The following is a 22023-nucleotide window of genomic DNA, read 5'->3' as shown; positions in this document are numbered from 1 at the left end:
AAACTTTACAGTTGCTACGGGAAGGATCAAGTCACAAATCCCCAACGGTGCATGCCCACACGCCAGTCACCTAGTATGTGCGTCACCTCAAAATAGTAGAATGATACGAAATCCAGGGTTTTAGACCCTCAGGACTAGATTTACAATCGTTACTTACCTCAAACCGGTTAAATTTCTACCTCGCAATGCTCTTGCCTCTGAACTCGGCCTCCAAATGCTCCAAATCTATTCACAATCAGTACAATACCATCAATATACACTAATGGAATGAATTCCACAAGAAAAGCTACAAAATTAGACCAAAAACCGAAATTGGCTCAAACCCGCCCCCGATCCCACGTCTCAAAGTCCGACAAAATTTAAAAATCTAGAAAGCTCATTTACTCACGAGTCTAACTATACCAAATTAATCTAAATCCGACATCGTTTGGTCCTTCAAATCCTTAAATTACTCTCCAAAAATTCCAAGCCCTAACCTCTCGTTTTCACTAATTACATGATTAAACAACGGGAAAATCACCATATATACGAGTATTAGGCTCAAGTAACTTACCTCACTGATAGCCCTTGAATCACCCTTCAAAAATCCCTCCAAAAGCTCCAAAAACTGACTTGAAAATGGTGGAAATGAACCAAATTCGTGAAGGGTTCTATTTATGGTTTCTGCCTAGGTATTTCGCACCTACAAAAACTTTCACGCTTCTGTGCCACCTCACATGCGGAAAAATCCATCGCAGGTGCAAAACTCACTTAAGAGTCTAGCTTCCGCATCTGCGGCCCAAAACCCCGTGCGTGCGAAGGCGCACCTACGCGTTTCCTCCGCTTCTGCGAAGCCTGCCGAGCATCCCCCTTTCCGCATCTGCGCCCCGGGTTTCGCACCTGCGGGCTTGCAGATGCGACCTCCAATTCACACTTATGCAACCTGCCTAGCCCAGCATTTCCCGCACCTGCGCACTCCCTACGCGCACCAGCGGCCTCGCACCTGCGACTCTTTCTTCCGCAGGTGTGAAAATAGCAACAGCAGCAGCTTCAAATGCATTTTCCAACTTCGACAAATCCGTTAACCACTCGGAATCACCCCGAGGCCCTCGGGATCTCAACCAAAAATACCAAAAAGTCATATATCAACATACCAACTTAGTCGAACCTTTGAATCACTCAAAACAACATCAAATCATCAAATTACCCTCGGATTCAAGCCTAAAAATTTCTAAATTTCCAAATTCGGCAACCGATGCCGAAACCAACCAAACCACGTCTGAATGACCTCAAATTTTGCACACACATCACAAATGACACTATGAACCTACTTCAACTTTCAGAATTCCATTCTGACCCTGATATCAAATTTTCCACTGTCGACCGAAATTGCCAAATTTCCAATTTCGCCAATTCAAGCCTAATTCTACCACGGACCTCCAAATCACATTCCGGACGCACTCCTAAGTCCAAAATCACCTAACGGAGCTAACGGAACCATCAAAATTTAAATCTAAGGTCAAATGCTAAAGAGTCAAATTTTGGTCAACTCTCCCAATTTAAAGCTTAAACAATGAAATTCTTTATTCCAATTCGATTCTGAAATACCTGCGACCCAAAACTGATGATTCACACAAGTCAAAGTACATCATACGGAGTTACTCATGCCCTCAAACAACCGAGCGAAGTGTAAATATTCAAAATGACCGGTCGGGTTGTTACAAGTTATGATATGAAATGAGGGCACGAAGTGCCGGGAAAATATGATGATTTAATTATGGGCACGAGGTGCCGTAAAATTATGAAAATGGGATGAGATTCGTGTTTATGAAAAATATAAAAAATGGGCTGAGACTCAGTACTACCAGTCTTGGGAGGTTGTATATTCATATTTATTCCGCTGTTAGTTTTAATTACTTATTCAATTAAAAAAAAATGACTTCAAAATGTAATTGAAATCGATTTACCTTGTCTTAGAGACTAGGTGCCATCATGACGCCTGTGGTGGGATTTTGGATCGTGACAAGTTGGTATCAGAGCCCTAGGTTCATAGGTTCTACGAGTCACGAACGAGTCTAGTAGAGTCTTGCGGATCGGTATGGAGACGTCTGTACTTATCTTCGAGAGGCTATAGAACTGTTATGAAATTTTCAGTTCTTTCATTCCTGTCGTTCGGAATTTGTTGAATTTGGAATTTGAACCTTTGTATCTCCATTCTCTCACAGATGGCGAGGACACGTGCTACTGGGTTAGCTGAGCAGGCATCCACACATACTGTTAGGGCTGCAAGAGGCCGGGGCCGAGGTAGAGGTCGAGGAAGGGCACGTGCTGCGACTAGAGCACCTGTCAGAACAACAGTTGAGGAGCCACTAGTAGCTCTAGTTGGGGGACAGGTACCAGAAGCACCTATTGTTACCCCCGGACTTCAGGAGACTTTAGCACAGTTCCTGAGTATGTTTGGTATATTAACTCAGGCGGGATTGATTTCTATAGCACCAAATATTCCACAGATTGGGGGAGTAGCTCAGACTCATATCACAACTCTAGAGCAGCAGGTTCACGTTGGTCAGATTTCGGGTGTAGTATCGGTACAACCTGTTATTCCGGTTTGTCCTGAGGTCAGGACAGAGGCATCAAAAGAAGAACAAAAGAGACTTGAAAGGTTTAAGAGGTATAGTCCACCTACTTTTAGTGGCACGGTTACAGAGGATGCCCAAGAATTTCTAGAAAATTATCATCGTATTCTCCGCACTATGGGTATTGTGGAGGTGAGCGGAGTTGTCTTTACTACATTTCAACTGTCAGGCACAGCGTATCGGTGGTGGCAAATCTATGAAAAAAGTAGACCAGCCGATGCCACACCACCAACTTGGGCTCAATTTTCAGAAATATTCTTGAAAGAGTTTGTTCTCCAGACTCTCTGATATGCGTCGCGCACAGAGTTTGAACGGTTGCGTCAAGGCACTATGACAGTGTCAGAATATGCTATCAGGTTTAGTGAGTTAGCCCGTCATGCACCTATCTTGGTTCCTACAATTAGAGAGCGGGTCCGCTGATTTATTGAGGGGCTAGAATATGATATTAAAATATGTATGGCTCGAGAATTGCAAACCGATACTCTATTTCAATAAGTAGTGGAGATCGCAAGGAAGATTGAGGGTGTTTTAGGCGAGGAAAGGGAGTCTAAGGAGGCCAAAAGGTCTCGAAGATCTGGAGGATTCAGTGGATTTTACTCTTCAGCTAGAACCCATTATAGTGGAGTCTCGAGCAATCGGTCAGCTCAGTCCACACATTAGGTTACTCGGGGTTCTCCAGTTTATAGTGCACCACCGATACGAGATTCTCGCAGTAGTTTTTCCAGTTATCCGGCACAGGCTCAGTACGAGCAGTCGCGACCTCAGAGGGGTTGTTATGAGTGTGGTGATACTAGGCATATCATGAGAGATTGTCCCAGACTTGGGAGGGGTTGATTTCATCAAAACACTCCAGCTACAAGCTTTATTCCGGTCGATACTCCACGTGCACAGTCAGCTAGAGGTGGAGGGCAGGCGGGTAGTGGGCGCCTAAGAGGTGGAGGCCCGACCCATTGATTTAATCACTATGATTTGGCTGAGGCCAATACGCCAGATGGTGTCGTTACAGGTACGATCCTAATTTTTATTATAAAAGGATATTTTCCTTAATTTGATTTGTTTCTGAATATTGAGGTGAGTCCTCCTATTATGATCCACTTATGGGTGAGCTTCGTAAATTTGTGAACCACTTATATGTTTATCCCTGTTGGGAGATTTGAAGGTATGAGCCGTGTCTGTCATTTATTTTTGGTACACCATTGAGGGCTATAAGCCCAAAAGTAATTTTTATTATTTATTACAGTGGGTTTAATGTGTTTCAGAATAATTGATTCCAATTTTTATGAATTATATGCCCTACCGGTAGGAGGGTTCATTATAGGTTGTGAAAATTATTTATGAAATATATTGAAAAGAAGAAAGAAAGAAAATTGAAAGTTTCAGTTGGCACAATGTGCAAAATACTTATGATTCGGAGTTGAGGATGAGATCCTCGCATTTTATATATGATGTGAAATATTTAAACTGGGCTGCAAGCCGCGATGGAATTTATGTAAGGACGAGGTCCTTGTGGTGAAATATTTATGAGTTTCAAATTTTTCCTTTGTGAAATTTAATTGTACAATAGTATTAATAGGGAGTCATGCCTGTTAGGCTTATTTGATAATTCTTATATATTTTTCTGTGCATATTCAGCCATTTTGGTGCTGTAAATATTGAGTTTTAACCTATGAGATGAGTGCCCAGGTGGCATTAAATGTGACTCATTAATCCGAGTAAGCAATCATGAGGTCTTCATGCCTCACATTCTGTTGTAAGTATTATGAAAAAAAAAAAAATCAAAATGAGGTGGTGGTTAATATGAGATTAATTGATAATTCTGGAATTAATTATGAACAGCTTTTAAGACCAGAGATGTGGTGATGAACATACATATGATGTGCTTCATGTCCTGATATCATTATGATAATGTAGTGCTTGTAATGCTGAGATTGGTGTTATTGATACATACCTTGTGGTATTGTGTTGGGTTGTGAATGTGTTGTTAGGAGTTGTTTTGGTGTTACTCTGGCAGGTGGATAAGCCCAATTACAGGGGAGACTCTGCCGAAATTTCTGAAAAATTTGGGAGTTAGTAAAATTTGGAGGATTGAGATTTGTAAAGGAAGAGATAAGTTATGTTATGCGTTTGAGGGCGAATGATCCTAAGCGGGGGAGAATGTAACACCCCAGAAACTTTTTTGAAGTACTTCAACACTATCAAGAAAATTGATGTGTGCGTAGGCACGAGTTGCTATAGCCAGTTAAGACTAACACCGTGCGTTGTTGTAAAAAAAAATTCAGACCTTTTGAAATATTTGGAGTGTAAGAAATTGATCTTAAAGTTTACAAATATGGATAAAAGAAATAAACTCAAATGAGATAATGTTGTCAGGCTTATCTCAAATACGGTAGCGTAAAATCAACCGTGAGTATATGTGTAGAAGTACAATCATCAATTTGGTAACCTCAGAATAATTCTTAGAACGTTCGAGGACGAACGTTTGTTTAAGAGGTGGAGAATGTAATGACCCGACTTGTCGTTTTAAGAAATTACGCCCCGTTTAGTGACTTAAGGTCTCGAGAAGCTTCACAATATGTATTATGACCCGCGTGTATGGTCGAGTTTGGTTTTCGGAAGATTCGGAATTTAAGTTAAAGAAAACAATTCTCATTTTGAAGCTTAAATGGAAAGAGTTGACCGGGGAGTTGACTTTTGAGCAAACGACCCCGAAATGAAATTTCGTTGATGGCAATAGCTTCGTATGATGATTTTGGACTTAGGCGTATGTTCGGATTTGGATTTGAAAGTCCGTAGGACAATTCGACACATTTTGGCGAAAGTTGAAAAATAGAAGATTTTTGGAAAATCCTACAGAAGGGTGAATTTTTTATAACAAGGTCGGATTTCGATTCCGGAAATTTGAATAGCTCCATTTCATCATTTATGACTTGTTTGTAAAATTTGAAGTCATTCCGGATTGATTTGATACGTTTCGGCGCAAAATATAAAAGTTGGAAGATTTGGAAACTCAAAATTTGATTTGACGCGCGATTCGTAATTTTGGTATTGTGTGATGTAATTTGAAACCCCGAGTAGGTCCGTATTGTGTTACGAGACTTATTAGTAAATTCGGACGAAGTCCCGGGTAGCTCGGATGAGTTTCGGATGAGGTATGGATCGAATTTGGACTTATTGAAAATGCTGGGATTTCTGCTGTTTCTGGGCAGACTTGTTGGAATCGCACCTGCGGAAATTTGGGTGCAGGTGCGGCAATTGCAGAAGCGAGATGAAGCTCGCAGAAGCGAAATTGGCTGGGCTGGACTGAGGCCGCAGGTGCGAAGAATTTTCCGTACCCGCGTAAGCGCAGAAGCGGAAGCTCTTCCGCAGGTGTGAGGACAGCGCCAGTGGACGTCGCAGAAGCGAGAATTGGCTCGCAAAAGCGAGCTCGTAAGTGCGATAAAATGGTCCGCGGGTGCGCAAACTGGACAGAATGTTAAGGACCAAAAATGGTCATTTTGCCATTTTCGTTTTGGGATTTTTGGAGCTCGGATTTGGGCGATTCTGGAGGGATTCCTCACAAGCTTGGTTGGGGTAAGTGTTCTATATCCTAAAGTGATTATATTTCATGAATCTATGATTATATTCATCGTTTAATTCTGAATTAAATGGAAGAAATCAAGATTTTTGTAAAATCTTCCAAAAACGAAAATTTAAGATTTGGAAGTTGAGTTGTTATTGGAATTCAATAAAATTGGTATGGTTGAACTCGTATCGGAATGGGTGTTCGGATTTCATGAAAATTATATCGGGTTCCGAGAGACGGGTCCCGCGTTGACTTTTGTTGACTTTTTGAAATAAATTTTTAAGTCGACATATTACTATCCAAAATTATTTTCGATGAATTTTAATGAAGTTATACAATTAATTTGGATAGATTTGAGCGGTCCGGAGGTCAATTCAAGTAAGAAGGCGATTCTGAATTATCGGCATAACTTCAAAGAGGTAAGTGTCTTGCTTAACCTCGAGTGAGGGAAGTCCCCCTTAGGCTTTGAGTCTTATGTGCAATTTGTGAAATTAAAAATCATGTATGCGAGGTGACGAGTACGTACTTGGTTTATATGTGCAAATTTTATTGAGTTAAAGTCTTGAGCATATTGTGTAGTAAATTGAATAATTGTCGGCATATATTTAATCATCTATTTGTCGTGCCTAAATCCTTGTTGTTGACTCTGTTGTTATATGACAATTTGATGTGATTGTTATTTGATTATTTATGAAATTTCGTGAATTTACTGGTTTGATAGTTATTAAAATTTAATTTAATTTTGGATTTTTTCCTCTGCAAATAATTAATTAAATGAGCTTAAGAAGAGGTATTTATAATTATTAAAAATTTGGAGTTAATGAAGACTTTGCTTTATGTTGAGTAATCTCTATCTCTGTTGATTATTTTATTTTTGGGTGTTGTACACATTGTGTGGAGCCTTCGGCTATTTGTTGTGAAATTAATTGACTTGGTTGTATCTTTGGAATTTTGGTTGTAGCCATTAGGCAAATTGTGATATGAATTGATTTTGTTATGTTGCCGTGATAATTTTCCGTGTAAATTATTGTGTTGTGTTAATTATTATTTTAAAGATATAAGGGTGGCATTTCACCGTTGATATTATATAGGTATAAGGGTGGCATTTCACTGTGGTCGTATTTGTTGGAATATTGTCTGGACGGAGCGATAAGGGTGGCTATTGATATTGTCTGGGTGGAGCGATATGGGTGGCTATTGATATTGTCTGGGCGGAGCAATAAGGGTGGCTATAGGAGCGATAAGGGCGGCAATAGGAGTGATAAGGGTGGCTATTGTCAGGGACAATATGTGATGATGTGGGGTTATGGTGTTGATAATTTTCATGCGATGTTGTGATTTTCTTGTATTTATTTTTATACCTTGTGCAATTTGTCTTGTTGTTGGTAAATTAATAATAATCTGATTTATGTTGAACTTGAGAGCCTGTGGCCATTGCCAGGCAGATTATAAAATAAAATGTGGGCACGAGGTGTCGTGAGTAAATAATGAGGATATTTGGCACGTGAATTGTCCGTGCAGTTGTGATATGAAATGTGGGCACGAGGTGCTGTGATGAAATGATAATGATAATTGACACATGAATTATCCGTGCAGTTATGATATGAAATGAGGGTACGAGGTGCTGGAGAAATATGATGATTTAATTATGGGCACGAGATGCCGTGAAAATATGAAAATGAGTTGAGACCCGTATTTATAAAAAAATATGAAAAATGGGCTGAGACCCGTATTTTTTTTTTATGATTATGAAATGAGGTGTCACATGGTGATTTTTTAACTGAAATAATTATATTCAAAATATTTATTTGGAAGGATTTTTATTCAAAAAGAATTATATGAAAGAATTGTATTTGAAAGATATTCATTTAAGAAAATTATATTTGAAAAGATTTATTGAAAAAAATTATATTTGAAAAGTAATTATTTGAGAAAATTATATCCGAAGGAGAGTTATCTGGAGGAATTATATGTGAAAGGCATTTATTTGAAGAGCTTGATTTAATTGGGTGTAATTGTATTTATTAATTGTTGAGTGATATTAATGATATTCTTGTTGTCTGTTGTACATATCATTGGTTGTTTTATCCAGCCTTTATTGTTATTGCTTCCTATTATTCTGTATATTATATTGCACAGGTTATTAGACTAGTGAGTGTCTTGACTGTACCTCGTCTCTACTCCACTGAAGTTAGTCTTGATACCTACTGGGTACCGATCGTGGTGTACTCATACTACACTTCGGCATATTTTGTGCAGAGTCAGGTATTGGATATATCGGACTTGAGTAGAGTTAAAGCGGGATAGTAAGGATTCAAGGTAGAGCTGCTTGGTCGTCGCAGTCCCTTGGAGTCTTTTCATTTCATTGTACTATTAATCTGTAATCAAATAGTATTATATATTCGGTCCTCGTGATCATTCCATGTATTCAGTTAGAGTTCGTGACTCAGTACTACCTGTCTTAGGAGGTTGTATATTCATATTTATTCCGATGTTAGTTTTAGTTACTTATTCAATTAAAAAAAAATGGCTTCAAAATGTAATTGAAATCGACTTACCTAGTCTTAGAGACAAGATGCAATCACGACGCCTGTGGTAGAATTTTGGATCGTGACAGTATTGGTACTGCCCTTTCACGTCAAAAAACTAATAAACACGTTTATTTAGTTATCATGAATTATCATGTTATTAGAAGAAAAAATAAAGCTCATCGGGTTGAGGCAGCAAGACATGCAATGAAGATTCTTTTCGAGGTCAAAAATAATGAAATGGCTTAAAGTGGATAAAGTTTATTCTCCTTTTGGTTGTATTATTGTATACGGTTGAAATCGAGCTCGTGGTGCATCCTACCCTCCGACATGGTAAGTCAGGCTCGAGACATGACAATAAAGGACTGAAAATCGACCTCAAGTCCCACTGGACTAGAACCCGGAGACAGGACGACTACCTTCGAGAATATCGAGGCCATGATTCCGGAATCGGTCCTAGCCCCAAAGGACCTTGAGGAAACATTATCAGCATAGCCAACGGAAGACCGAAATATCCGTGACATGCCGTATATTACGGTGGGAATCTCGAAACGTACCGATAAAGAACCGGTAATCAGTAAATCGTGAGAATTTTTTACCTTTTATAAAATTGTACCTAAAGTAGGACTCTACTATATAAAGAGGATCTGATAATTCATAAAATACGTTGTAGCACACATTCTAAGGAAATATATCATTATTTTTTCCAATATTAGTTCTTTTGCTTTCGTTCATCATGCTTGTTGTTACGAACCCGGATCGAGGGCAAATATTTCATCAAGGCTTAAATCGTGTTTCTCGTGTGGTTCAAGCTTACTTCATCCTTATTTATTTAATTTCTCTTTATTTACTGCTTTGTGTTAAATAGATCTGTGTATCTTTAAACTTACAAATTCAATTGTTATCCGATTTTGAAGGTAACTGGATAAAATTATCAGGCAATGACGGTTGTTCAATTCGTTGAATAAAAATTACTCGCATTCGATATTAATGCAAGATATTATACACGTCTGAAAAAAAAAAATCAGTTAGTCATGTTTCTATATTATCGATTTAATTTATAACTCTTAAAGTTAAACTACTCAGATTTTATTTAAGCACCAATTTTTAAAATGTTCGAAACTGAGAAATTATTAGGTGACATTCCTTGTTACGGATATTATGGACATCATCAAACTTTGCATTCTTGATGTCAGACGGGTAAAACTAATATTACAAAATCGATTTAACTCATTATTATATTAGTTAAATCGGTTTAATTGGAAAGTTCAGCAAGTAAATAGATTCCTCAAATTCCTAGAAGAATTTATTGGAAAATTTGATAAGATATTGTTTCTTAGACTAATATGCTTTTGTACCTTTTTGGAAGAAATTATCCATAAGATTTGCATAATAATATAATATTTTTGTGATTCATTACAAATGTTATTTTAGTTGTATGGTCTATTCATTGAAAATTAGAGAAAAAAATAGCCTATGAAATTAATAAAACAACACGAGAGATCTGTGTACGATCATCTTCTTCTATTCAAATCATAACTGATTTCTCCTATTGGTAAGAAGCTATAGAAAGTAAAATAAGTACTCTTAATATAGAATGATGTTCTATAATTTGACTAAGCAATTTTCTCCTTATTAAAGCATTCCCTGAATTTGACCTTTGCCTTGTTTGAGCCGGTTGTGTGAATAACGTCGCAACACTCGCATCGATCTATCTGAAAATAGGAAATAAAAATTACATTAAATATATATTTATTTTCTTTTTATTACGAAGAGAGGAATCTTTAGTTTTATCATTTATTCAGAAATATGTCAGTTATATATTCATTTTTATTTTTTCTCTTTATCTAACATGATAAAAATAATTTTGCGGCTTTATTTTTATAGTGTATAAAGTCTAGCGACTGAAATTAAAATTAATGAAAAAGCAAAAATAAGATAAACTTACTCGTGTACGTTTTGTTCTAGGAGAGTAGACTTGAATCCTGTTGACATAGTTTGCAGGATGGTTGCCGCCGATCGGACAACCCGGCAACCGCCGTACCGCCGACCGGGAATACGTTGCCCAAATTTCATTTTTATTCCATGTTTCTCCAATAGATTTTAGGAAAAAAACATGGGGAGTTTCACAAGAATCTTTTGCAGACGGCCTAGTATTAAACATGTAATACGGAGGATTCTGTGGTTTGTTATTCCAAGCTTCAAATGTTTCAATAGGGTATTGTAAGTAACTTCTAGGCATAATCTTCTCGTAAATATGAACTGAATATCCAAATGATATTGAAAATGACCAATTACTCGGCTTGTGGTAGCATATGGTTTGTTGTAACATACGAGATTGATCGAATTTTGCCGCTTTCATAAGTTGTTTTGTTGATTGTATACGATCCATTGATGGGAAAATTGGTGCTATGGCATCAAAATGGTGAAGGGACATTAATGGTACTTTAGGATGCGATGATAATAAACCTGAAATATCACCGTGCAAATCGATCTGCAAGAAAATATTAGAGTATTATAAGTCAAACTAACAAAAGGAAATTGAAATACAACTTAATAATATGTATTTCTTTTTATAAATTAAAAAAATATGTCAAAGTAGAAATTGTTTCGCAAATATTTTTTTTTTTTAAAAATAACCGTAGTATCCATCTCGCAAATAAATATAGGTCGTGAATTCTCCACTAGATCTAGAAAATAATGGTAGTTAACCCCTTTGTTTTCCAGAAGGTTTATACTCAAAAACTATATAAAGCCTTGGATGGTTTAATTGGCACAAAATCAATGTTATTCTTTTCGTCTCAAAATAATTGTACTGTCTCTTCTTTTTCAAAAGTCGATCAAAATATGTTATCCATAATAGGAAGCATTTCAGCATTTGAAGTCATTGTAATTTCAATGTACGGACCATGTAAAAATATTTACGCAATTAAGTCATTTATATATAGTAATTACAGGTAAATTTCTATCATAAATATTATGAGACACCTGATAAAAATAGGAGTAACTAATTATGATAAGTCAAACTCTACTAATGATGTAAAAAAAAAAAAAAAACACTCTGATTGAATGAAATTTAAATCCTTATGCAGTAAAACCTCTCTATAACCTCTTCTGTTTCGATATTTTTGGCTGATACAGTGAAATGTTGTCATAAAGAACATATAATATAGCATAACATGAAAAATTGGTTCAAAAGAAAGCACAACCGTTAGAGTGAAGTGATGTTATAAATGATCACTGTTATAAAGATGTCTGATTTTATAACTATTGTAACTTGTAAGCAGACGACCAATGATTGTGGTATGAGGGGTAATATTCCATCACCCTTAAGCAGGTGTCATAAATTCGAGCCCAATCAACTTTTCGGCCCTTATACTGGGCCTTAAGGGGTGCAGATCCGAATTAGTCGGGAGTCCAATACGAATATTGGAGGGTAGAAAAAAACTAGTGTAAGCATTCAAAATTCCCTGTCTTTTCACAGGTTTGACCAATTATATCTTTTCTTTTTTGCCTTTAATTTTTTTTTTTTTTTTGGATGTGGACTTTTCTTGAACTTTGAAGAAGAAAACATACCTGGTGAAGACCTTTAAGGGGAGAAAAACTAACTCCAAGATCTACAATACAAGCCATAGTAATTTGATCAGCAGATCTCAAGAATGGATATCTTCTTAAACAACTCTCCATATCTTCAGCCAATGCTTTTGCCAAAGGATAACTCAAAATAAATCCAGCACCACCAAAACCTTGACTAAAAGAATACCAAAAATTTGACAAAATATACTCAGATTGACCCCCAAAATAATAATACTGCGTATGATCATACTGCGCAAGAACATCAACCATATTTTCCACAAAAAATATCGAGTCGTCGTCGCCCATAACTACCCATCTTACACCTTCATGTTCTTCTCTAAACAATTCCATTATACCATGGACCATTCTAGCCATAATTGGTGCAACATGTTGAGTTTCTTGAACTAATTTTGTAATATCATCAGATATTCTATAAGGTGGTGAATTTTTAGACCATGGTAATAAATTCCACTTAGGTTTCTCATCAAGAAATAAATAACCCCTTGTAATTTTTGGCCTCCACCAAGATTCAATATAAGATTTCCTATAATGCCATGCTTTTTCAGAACCAAGAAGTCCAAAAACTAAGTGGCTAAGATTTGTGGGGTTTGTGTCATTTGATGAAATGAAGTGAGAAATAGATGAATTCGGATTTGGATTTGTTAATCTTGAACTTGAAGTTTCTAAGAACTCAGAAGGTGAACAATTAGGATCTTTGAAAAGGAAAATTGAAGCCAAGTAAAGAACTATACCTGAGAATAGAACAACTTTGCAAAGACCAGACACAAAATACTTGTCAAATAAAGATACAAAATTCTCTTTCACTGTATTGAACTTAGAAGCAAATAAAGATAACATTTTTTTTTGTTTTTGAAAGAATGAATTCTGAAGCAAAATGAAACTTTCTATGTCACTTTAGAATATAAAGATCAAGGCTGGCTGCTAGAAATAAATTGTTTACTATGTTTCATATATTATATTATTTTATTAATTCTATAAGTGGTTGCTTCCCAGAATTTGTATGTTGACTGGTTTGCCAACTTGGAAATATAAGGATAATTTAATTTCTTGACGTCCTTTACAAGGAAAGATAAAGAATATTGTGATACTAGTTTCCAAATCCTACTGATAACTGATTATTTGTAATCCAATGGCATATTCTTGAAAGGTAACTGAAAAAGCCATATCAAGGAAAATAATGATGAAAAGCAATTTTCATTAGAGCAGGTAGATTAAAAAAAAAATATAAACATATAGTATATTAAATAAATATATACATGGTAGAGAAAATGCAAATATTTACATGTAATACAAGACTTGTAATTAGTGATCGTTTATATATAGTAGGTGGTAAGCGCCTACAAGTGCGGCAGAACTCAATAATTTTGGTTCAAACTCTATATTTGTTTTAAAAAAATTTATTTTATATATATATATATATATATATATATATATATATATATATATATATATATATATATATATATATATATATATATATATAAATTATGAATTTATAATGCAGTTACTTAAAAAGATTTATATCTCGAACTGATAAATTTCAAATTTTATCTCCGTCTCTGACACTAGTAAGCAGAAAAGAACCATTGTCGTTAGAAATAATCAACCGAAAAGATTAACGTCAAAATTAGAAATTACAAGATGAAAACCGTACCTTGACAATGTTATATTATCATTCAGAGAAAAACAACTAATTATAATAATTAGACTATGACTAGTGACTATGATATAATATAAATTCAAGACTGTTTTCTTTTTATATTAATTTGCTATTGGTAAAGGAGCAATTTAATTGCTACTAAAGTAAATTTCCATCAAATATCTTAACTTTAAAGGTCATCAATTTTGAATTATGGCTGAAAAAACACATGTAAGAGTTTACTTAAAATATTTATTTAGTAAGAGTTTTATAAAAATTCAGTGGTCAAAATATTACAACCAGAATAGCTAGTGAGGAAAATGTGTCTTATCCAATATATGAATAAAGTGAAAGTCTTTGTGGAAGTCATTGACATTGACATTAATATAAAGTGAAAAATAGGCCAAATTAACTAGACAAGTTGGGCTGCTATTATTGGCACTACGTACAAGAAATTTTTAGAGGTGATAATCTACAATGATTTATGTGGTATATAAATAATAAACTCTAGGAAAAAATTAATTAAATACTCTATTACTCCAAACAATAAAAAAACTAGATATTCAATTTTGAAAAGAAAAAAAAAGGAATAGAAGAGTTTTTTAATCCAAAATTTTGTTGCCCCTAGTTAACTCCTTCATTTCAAGAAAACAATTTATGATAGAGATGGAAAAAATATTTACCTCGCACATGATATTTACAACAGACTAATCAATTTAACTATAAGAGTCACAAATTACATCTTTTGTTAGATTAACACTTGCATTGGGTATAGAATCGAATACCTTTGAAATCTGTTATTAATTCTTCACAGGCCTAAATATTTTCATTAACCTTTAAAAATTCGACGATAACAACTGTCCTAGTATTATCAATTGCGATTAAGAGAATATATATAGATGCATAAAAAAAAAAAGAAAAATATGAAAAATAATTATAGTTCCATTAATCCTAAAAGAAAAAAAAACTATAGAATAAGATAAATAATGAAAGGAGTTAAATAATGTGGGTTTTGTAATTCTTAGTTTGCACGTTAAAAGCAACTTTTTTCTTGAATTCTGATCACTGACCCGCAGTAGAAGGATCTGAGAATCAGAATCCACTCAAATCTCATCCTATTTATTAGTAAATTTTTTGATTAATTTCTTAATCAGATATAGATGTTTGACTTTAGCATCTAGGCGATTTCAAGAATATTTTAAAAAAAGTAGGTCTATATTTCTGATTAATCAATAAATGACGTAGCATTTTATTAAAGTGATCACGTCACGTGCGTCCTAGATGCCAAGTTGGCTGAAAACCATATATATTTTCTTGATATTATTTTTTTATTAATTAACTTAAATAGCAAGCTGTTCACTCAACCGCTTAAACTAAAAATAGGCGACAGTGTATTATATATAAAAAATCATATATAATATATATAACCGTATATGATTGATGTATAGATTATAATATATGTATACCGGCTAAGAAACGTAAACAACTAATCCAATCAACTATTTATCAATAATAACAATTACCCAATAATAATTCCACTGGTGGAATTTGAGGAGGGTAGAGTGTACGCAGACATTACCCCTACCTCGGAGGGGTAGGAAGCTGTTTTTGGAAGACCCTCGGCTCAAAGACAAAAGATCTGTAACAACACAAAAATCAAACAAATAATATCAGCACTGTAAGAGACAACAAATAAGTGGAAGGACAATAATTATGGTAATAATAAAAATTAAAATTAAAAATAAAAATAGTGTGCTGAAATAAAAATCGCTAGCAATCCTAGACAAAACAATATCAGACTAACCGAATCAACGAAGAAAAAAACAAAGCTTAAGAATATTTATATAAAGATGTTTTTTTAATTCTCCAATCGTTTTCAACATAAGCTTAAGAAAAAAACAAAAGGATGATAGAGTATTCCAGCTAGGGGTTTTCCGTGGGGCCAATACAAAATTAACTATATATACTTATGTGTCAATCTTGATAGTTATATGCATTGCTCTCTTTATTTAATTTTATGTGAGTTAAAGTTGGAAAGTGAGATTAACAATGATATGAAATTCAAAAATAAGATAAATAATTGTAAATGAGACTCGGGAGTGAATAACAACTAAAATTTGATTGGACAGAAAAAGAGAAAAGTATATAGAGATCATAAGCTTACATATGCATATATAAAATTTGAGGGAATATTAAATGGACATTTTTTCTTTTGACCCCGTTAAGAAAATCTAAGTATTGTTCAGGACATCGTCAAAATTTTCTTCTACTTCTCCTTCTCCTTCTACTTCATCTTCTTCTCCTCCTTCTCCTTCATATCTCTTTCGTTCGTCTTCTTCTTCCTATAGATTATGAGCACACAACTAATAATTCGAATTGATTTGGTTGGGAAAAAAATTTAAAAATAGTATCATGTTTGGATTTTGTTAGCTGAAATTTTTTTATTTAAGAAGAAAAAGTGGATCAACTAATTTTTGAAGGTCTATGTAAGATTTGAATCCAGCTAATAGAAATTGAAGGGATTAATATTAGAACGTTTTATATCAAGTTGTGGAGTTGATTTTGATCAATGTTAAAGCAAAAATGTATTAGTGGATTTTTACCCATCGTGTTATGATGATCGCCTGAATTTTGACTAGAAATTCTGACGATCACCAGAAAATTTCAGTCACAGCGCCGACAAATCTTGGCGATCCGTCGAGATGACTGCAAAATCTTGGTAATTGCAATATTATACACAATATGTTATGGTGCCCAAATCAAACATGAAATGTTGGCCATAGCTAGCAGTGTACTTCAAAATTCTAACGCAGTACTATTTTTCTAAAACAACTTAATGGGATTAAAAGTTAAATGGTAGCACTAAATAATCCTAGTTATTCAAATCATATTCATTGTTTATTTTTTCTAGTCATATACATAGAATATACATAATTATACACATATAATACATAAATTATACCTCCACCTACCTATTTTTTGCTTAAGTGATTGGGTGGGTTGGGGTGAAATTCAAAAAATAGCCAGATTTATAAGTGTTAATTAAAAAATAGTCATAATTTCAAAAGTAATCGAAATTTAGACATTTTTCATGTAGAGATAAATCTGAACGAAAACACTGTTCAAAATCCTGAAAATATTCCAGCACAATATACTGGAGTTCAAATTTTTTACATGTGAACTTCCAACATAATATACTGGAACTATGCTGGAACTCCATCATAATATACTTGAGTTCCAGGATAATATACTGGTCCACCATAATATGCTGGAAGTTCATACACAAGTGCTCTAATCTCCAGTATATTATGTTGAAACTTTCCGTATGTTGGAGTTCCAGCATGTCACGACCCAATTTTTCCTCTGTTTGGGTATTGTGATGGCACCTAGTCTTAGGAACTAGATAAGCCTAACAATAATTAAAACAACAATATTATTAAATAGAATCTCTTAAAATTCCCAAAATCGGTAGTACAAGTCATAAGCTCTACAGAGTGTTTGCTAGAAAACTTCTAAATACAACTGTCCAGAAATAAGAATAAACAGTACAAAATAAAAAGTCGAAGGTGACTCCGAAGCCTGCGAACGCAGCGGTAGGTTTACCTTGAGTCTCCGCAGTAACAGTCCACACAGCTAGCTAACGAACAATTGCCTGGATCTGCACAAAAAAAAAATATACAGAAGAGTAGCATGAGCACACCACAGCGGTGCCCAATAAGTATCAAGACTAAACTCTGTGGAGTAGTGACGAGGAACAGTCAAGACACCCACTGGTCTAATAAACTGAACAAATATAAGTACATGAACAATAGAAGTATGATGTCTATATAAAGACTATGCAATATGGCTCACAGTACAGTAATGGCAATAGGGAAGGAAACAACAAGTATCAGCGGAATATCATGAAAATGACACAGAAAGGTGAATGGAAAACAACCTAAGTCCGGAATCACAAATACAGCAAGGACAAATAATAACTCAGCAACTACAATCGCTCTTACATCAAGTTTTAGTCAGCAACTCCACGAGGTACTGAACCTCGGACAAATCACAACTTACGGGTCTCAATACCTGAACTTTAACACTTGGCATTATGTGCCCTCATAACATCTCATAACCGCACTGACGACTCACGTGCCAATATAGTCATTCTCACATAGAAGGCAAGTAAACAAGAGTGAGCATCTATGCTTAACAATATCAAGAACACCTCTTATCCAATAAGAGTGCTTAACTACGTGTATGCTTATGCAAGTGTACTACCATAGTCCATATCAGCAATTAAGCATAAGGAAAAAGAACGGACATCACGTAAAATATTTTCTCACAGCTTTCACAAGATAAAGCTCACACAGGTACGTATACCACTATACAAATATCAACAACAAGAATGTCCCCAGGCCATAAATCATCACAAATCAACCCCTGACATAGCCCACCTTGTCTCGCCATATGTGTAATAGTAATATAAATGCCCGTCTTGTCTCGCCACACGTGCATAACAATGTTTTCACCTTGTCTCACCACATGCGTAACTCACACACGCACGTATATATATATATATATATATATATATATATATATATATATATATATATCCCGCCTTGTCACGCCGCATGTGCAATTATCAATAGTAACAATAGCACGACAGAAACCTCGTGCAACCCCATAACAACAACTGCATGGCAGAAACCTCGCGCATCACAATAATAACAACCGTACGGTAGAAACTTCGTGCATCACCACAACAAGTACAACCGCAACAATGACAATAATACAAAGTACGACAAGTAAATCAATTCAAGAACTTTAATTCACAAAGAAACGGTAGAACCAATTCACAAGGAATAACCACAGTAAAGAATACTAGACGTAAAGAGAACAACTCAACAAAGGGAAAACTAATGTGTAGCAACGATCCCACAATATACACTTCAACAACAGGGAAGCTAACACGAATTAAATAATGCCAAATAAAATAAGTCGACTAAGATATAGGATATCTAAACTTCTTTAAAGGTTGAGAAAATTACGAAGGATATTCAACAATTCAATTAAGGATAAGCAGCGGAAAAATAATCATAACCTCAACTAAGACTGAACAATTATATGATAAAATAATATAAATTCTAAATAAAGATAAGCAGTTATGAAAAGATAGCATAGCTATAAAAGAGATAACAGTTTCAATTAAGGCACATATGAATCAAGTAACAATAATAGTGGATCATGAAGCAATTGATTCTAATTAAGCAGGTAGATGTGAATCTAGTAATTAAGATATATAATCATAACAAGAACAACTGCATATTCAATGAATACAAGGACCTAAGAACCCTAAAAGGTCAACTTTCCAAAATAAGTCTGTGCACGCACTCGTCACCTCGTGTATACGGACTACGATCAACATAGAAGACTCAAATCCTAAGGAGAAGTCCCCCACACAAGGTTAGGCAAGATACTTACCTCAAACCAAGCTCAAACAATCGGTCACAATATCTTTTTCACGAATATCCGGCTCCAAATGGCCCAAATCTAGCCAAACACAATTGCATAACATGAATACAACAATAATAGACTCATCTAATCAATAAAATTAATATTTTAACGAACAATACGAAATTCACCCTAAAAAGTCGCCCCGAGCCCACATCTCGGAATCGGATAAAAATCACAAAATACGAACACCCATTCACTCACAAGTCCAACCATATAAGAATTACTCAAATCCGACCATAAATTCCCCTTCAAAACTCAAAATCTTTATTGAATAAGTTTTTTCAATTTTTTCCAATTTCAACCCCAAAAATCCGAAATTAAATAGAGAAACAACTATAGATTAATGCAATAAAACCAAACTCGAGTAAGAAATCGTTACCCACAAGATTCCTCTGAAAATCCCTCAAAGAATCGCCTTTTCCCGAGCTAAAAATCAAAAATGGAGTGAAAATGAACTAACCCTCGATTCCAACCCCTTTCTGCCCAGCGATCCTCGCACCTGCGATCATTTCTCGCACCTACGCCTACCGCACCTGCGATCTAACCAGTCGCACCTGCGGAAGTCACTAACTCCCACAGCCTCCGCACCTGCGAGCCTTCTGCGCATCTGCGGGCATCGCAGATGCGGAACTTTCTCGCACCTGCGACCCCAGGCCAACTCTCAATTCTCGCATCTGCGCTTCCATCTTCGCACGTGCGAGTCCGCTGATGTGCACAAATTCTCTGTAGCTGCGGAGACTGCCAAGTCCAGCTCTTCTCACACTTGTGCCTCCATCTTCGCACCTACGACCATCGCACCTGCGCCCAAGGTTCGCAGGTGCGATTACACCAGAACTCAGACCTCCCCAAAACCATGGAAATCATCCGCAACTCGTTTGAAAAACACTCGGGGCCCTCGGGACCCTGTCCAAATATACCAACAAGTTCTATACCCTAACACGGACCCGCTCGAGGTCTCAAATCACATCAAACAACGTTGAAACTATGAATTGCACCATGATCAAACTTATAAATTTTTAAATCTTTTAACTTTTAAAGCCCGTGCCGAAACCTATCAAATCAACCCGCAATGAAGTCATATTTTGCAGGCAAATCCCAATTAATATAACGGAGCTGTTCCAACTCTCAGAATCGCATTCTGACCCCGATATCAAAAAGTCCACTTCCGGTCCAAATCTCCAAAAATTCGACTTTCGCCATTTCAAGCCTAAATCAGCTACAGACCTCGGATTTACGGTCCGGACACGCTTCTAAGTCCAAAATCACCCAACAGAGCTAATGGAACCGACAGAACTCCATTCCGGAGTCGTCTTCACATAGTTCCGACTACGGTCGAAATCCTAAAACTTAAGCTTCCGTTTTAGGGACTAAGTATCCCAAATCACTCTGAAACATCCGGTAACCAAATTCAACCACCCACGCAAGTCAATACACATAATATGAAGCTGCTTAGGGCCTTATGCCGCCGGACGAGACTTAAATTCTCAAAACGACCGGCCGGGTCGTTACACAGCATAATACATTGGAAGTTCATACACAGATGCACCAATCTCCAGTATATTATGGTGGAACTTTCCGTGTTGCAGCAAAATAATGGCTATTTTTTAATGACTTTACAAACGCTGACTATTTTTGAATTACCAGTCCGAAAACTAGCTAGCCCGTGCTATTTTTATGGTGGGTTGCTATTTGGGTTAATTACGAATCCACAAATATGGGCCTAAATTACAGTTCTGAAAGCCCAGACGAGCTACCCTACTTCTGAGTTGTAACAGGCTTTCTTTTGTGGCCCAATCAGAGATGGAGAACCTCGGCCCAAATTTCAACAAAAAGTTTTGAAGCCACAATCTCAAAAGTACGGTGGGTTAAAGTTTAGTGCTACGAACCCTAAAGTTTTTCCCATTAAATTTATATTCTGAATTCACTTATCGATGACTCTTATTGTGTATCTGAAGTGTCATTGCATTTTTCAAGATTTATCTATCTATCTATCTATCTATACTATATTAAAAGCACGAAAGTCCTATCGAAATATCGTTCACCTTTTTTTATTATTCATAAGTACTTTATATGTTGCATATACTTGTAATTGTAATCATCAATTTTTTTTGGCCAAAATCAAAAATTATTGCGTGCTTCCTTTTAGGTTTAGAATTCTTTAGAATTTACGCTGCTTAGGATTCTTGCCTTACGTTTTTTTTCCTTTGGTTTTGTTTCCTTTAGTTTTAGGATTCTTGGATGTTTGTTTCCTTTACTTTTAGGATTCTTTCGTTTTAATTATGGTATTATCTTTTTTCTATTATTTTTTTTGTATCGGTTTAAGATATAATTTTTCTTGTCTCTTTTGTGTAGGTTTAGGATTTAATTTAATATTGGTTTATCGATCATAGTTTATGGTAACATTGTGTCTCACTTTATTTATGTTTAGGATTCAATTTAAGTTTCTAAAATTTTAGAATCAAAATAGTTAAACATAAGGAGGGGCTAATCACTTCTTTAAAAGAAGTCATTAGTCTACATTCTTTATTATAAACTTTGTCACGTACCAAACTACCCCTAGACGTGACTGGCACCCAGCTAACA

The 22023-nt window shown here is 35.5% G+C and overlaps 1 protein-coding gene across 1 annotated transcript; it reads right to left on the bottom strand.

Annotated features, from left to right (window-relative positions):
• Positions 1-10084: 10084 nt before the first annotated feature.
• On the bottom strand, positions 10085-13194 carry LOC104098691 (uncharacterized). Its single transcript, XM_009605494.4, has 3 exons — positions 12282-13194; positions 10654-11199; positions 10085-10420 (listed from the first exon to the last, which is right to left on the bottom strand). Exons 1-3 carry the CDS (start codon positions 13137-13139, stop codon positions 10322-10324), a joined length of 1503 nt encoding a protein of 500 aa, XP_009603789.1. The 5' UTR covers positions 13140-13194; the 3' UTR covers positions 10085-10321.
• Positions 13195-22023: the final 8829 nt, after the last annotated feature.

This window comes from Nicotiana tomentosiformis, chromosome 12 (assembly GCF_000390325.3).
Source record: "Nicotiana tomentosiformis chromosome 12, ASM39032v3, whole genome shotgun sequence".
NCBI classification, from domain to species: Eukaryota; Viridiplantae; Streptophyta; class Magnoliopsida; order Solanales; family Solanaceae; genus Nicotiana; species Nicotiana tomentosiformis.
The sequence above is the reverse complement of the archived record's forward strand: the minus strand, read 5'-3'. Positions and strand labels throughout refer to the sequence as shown.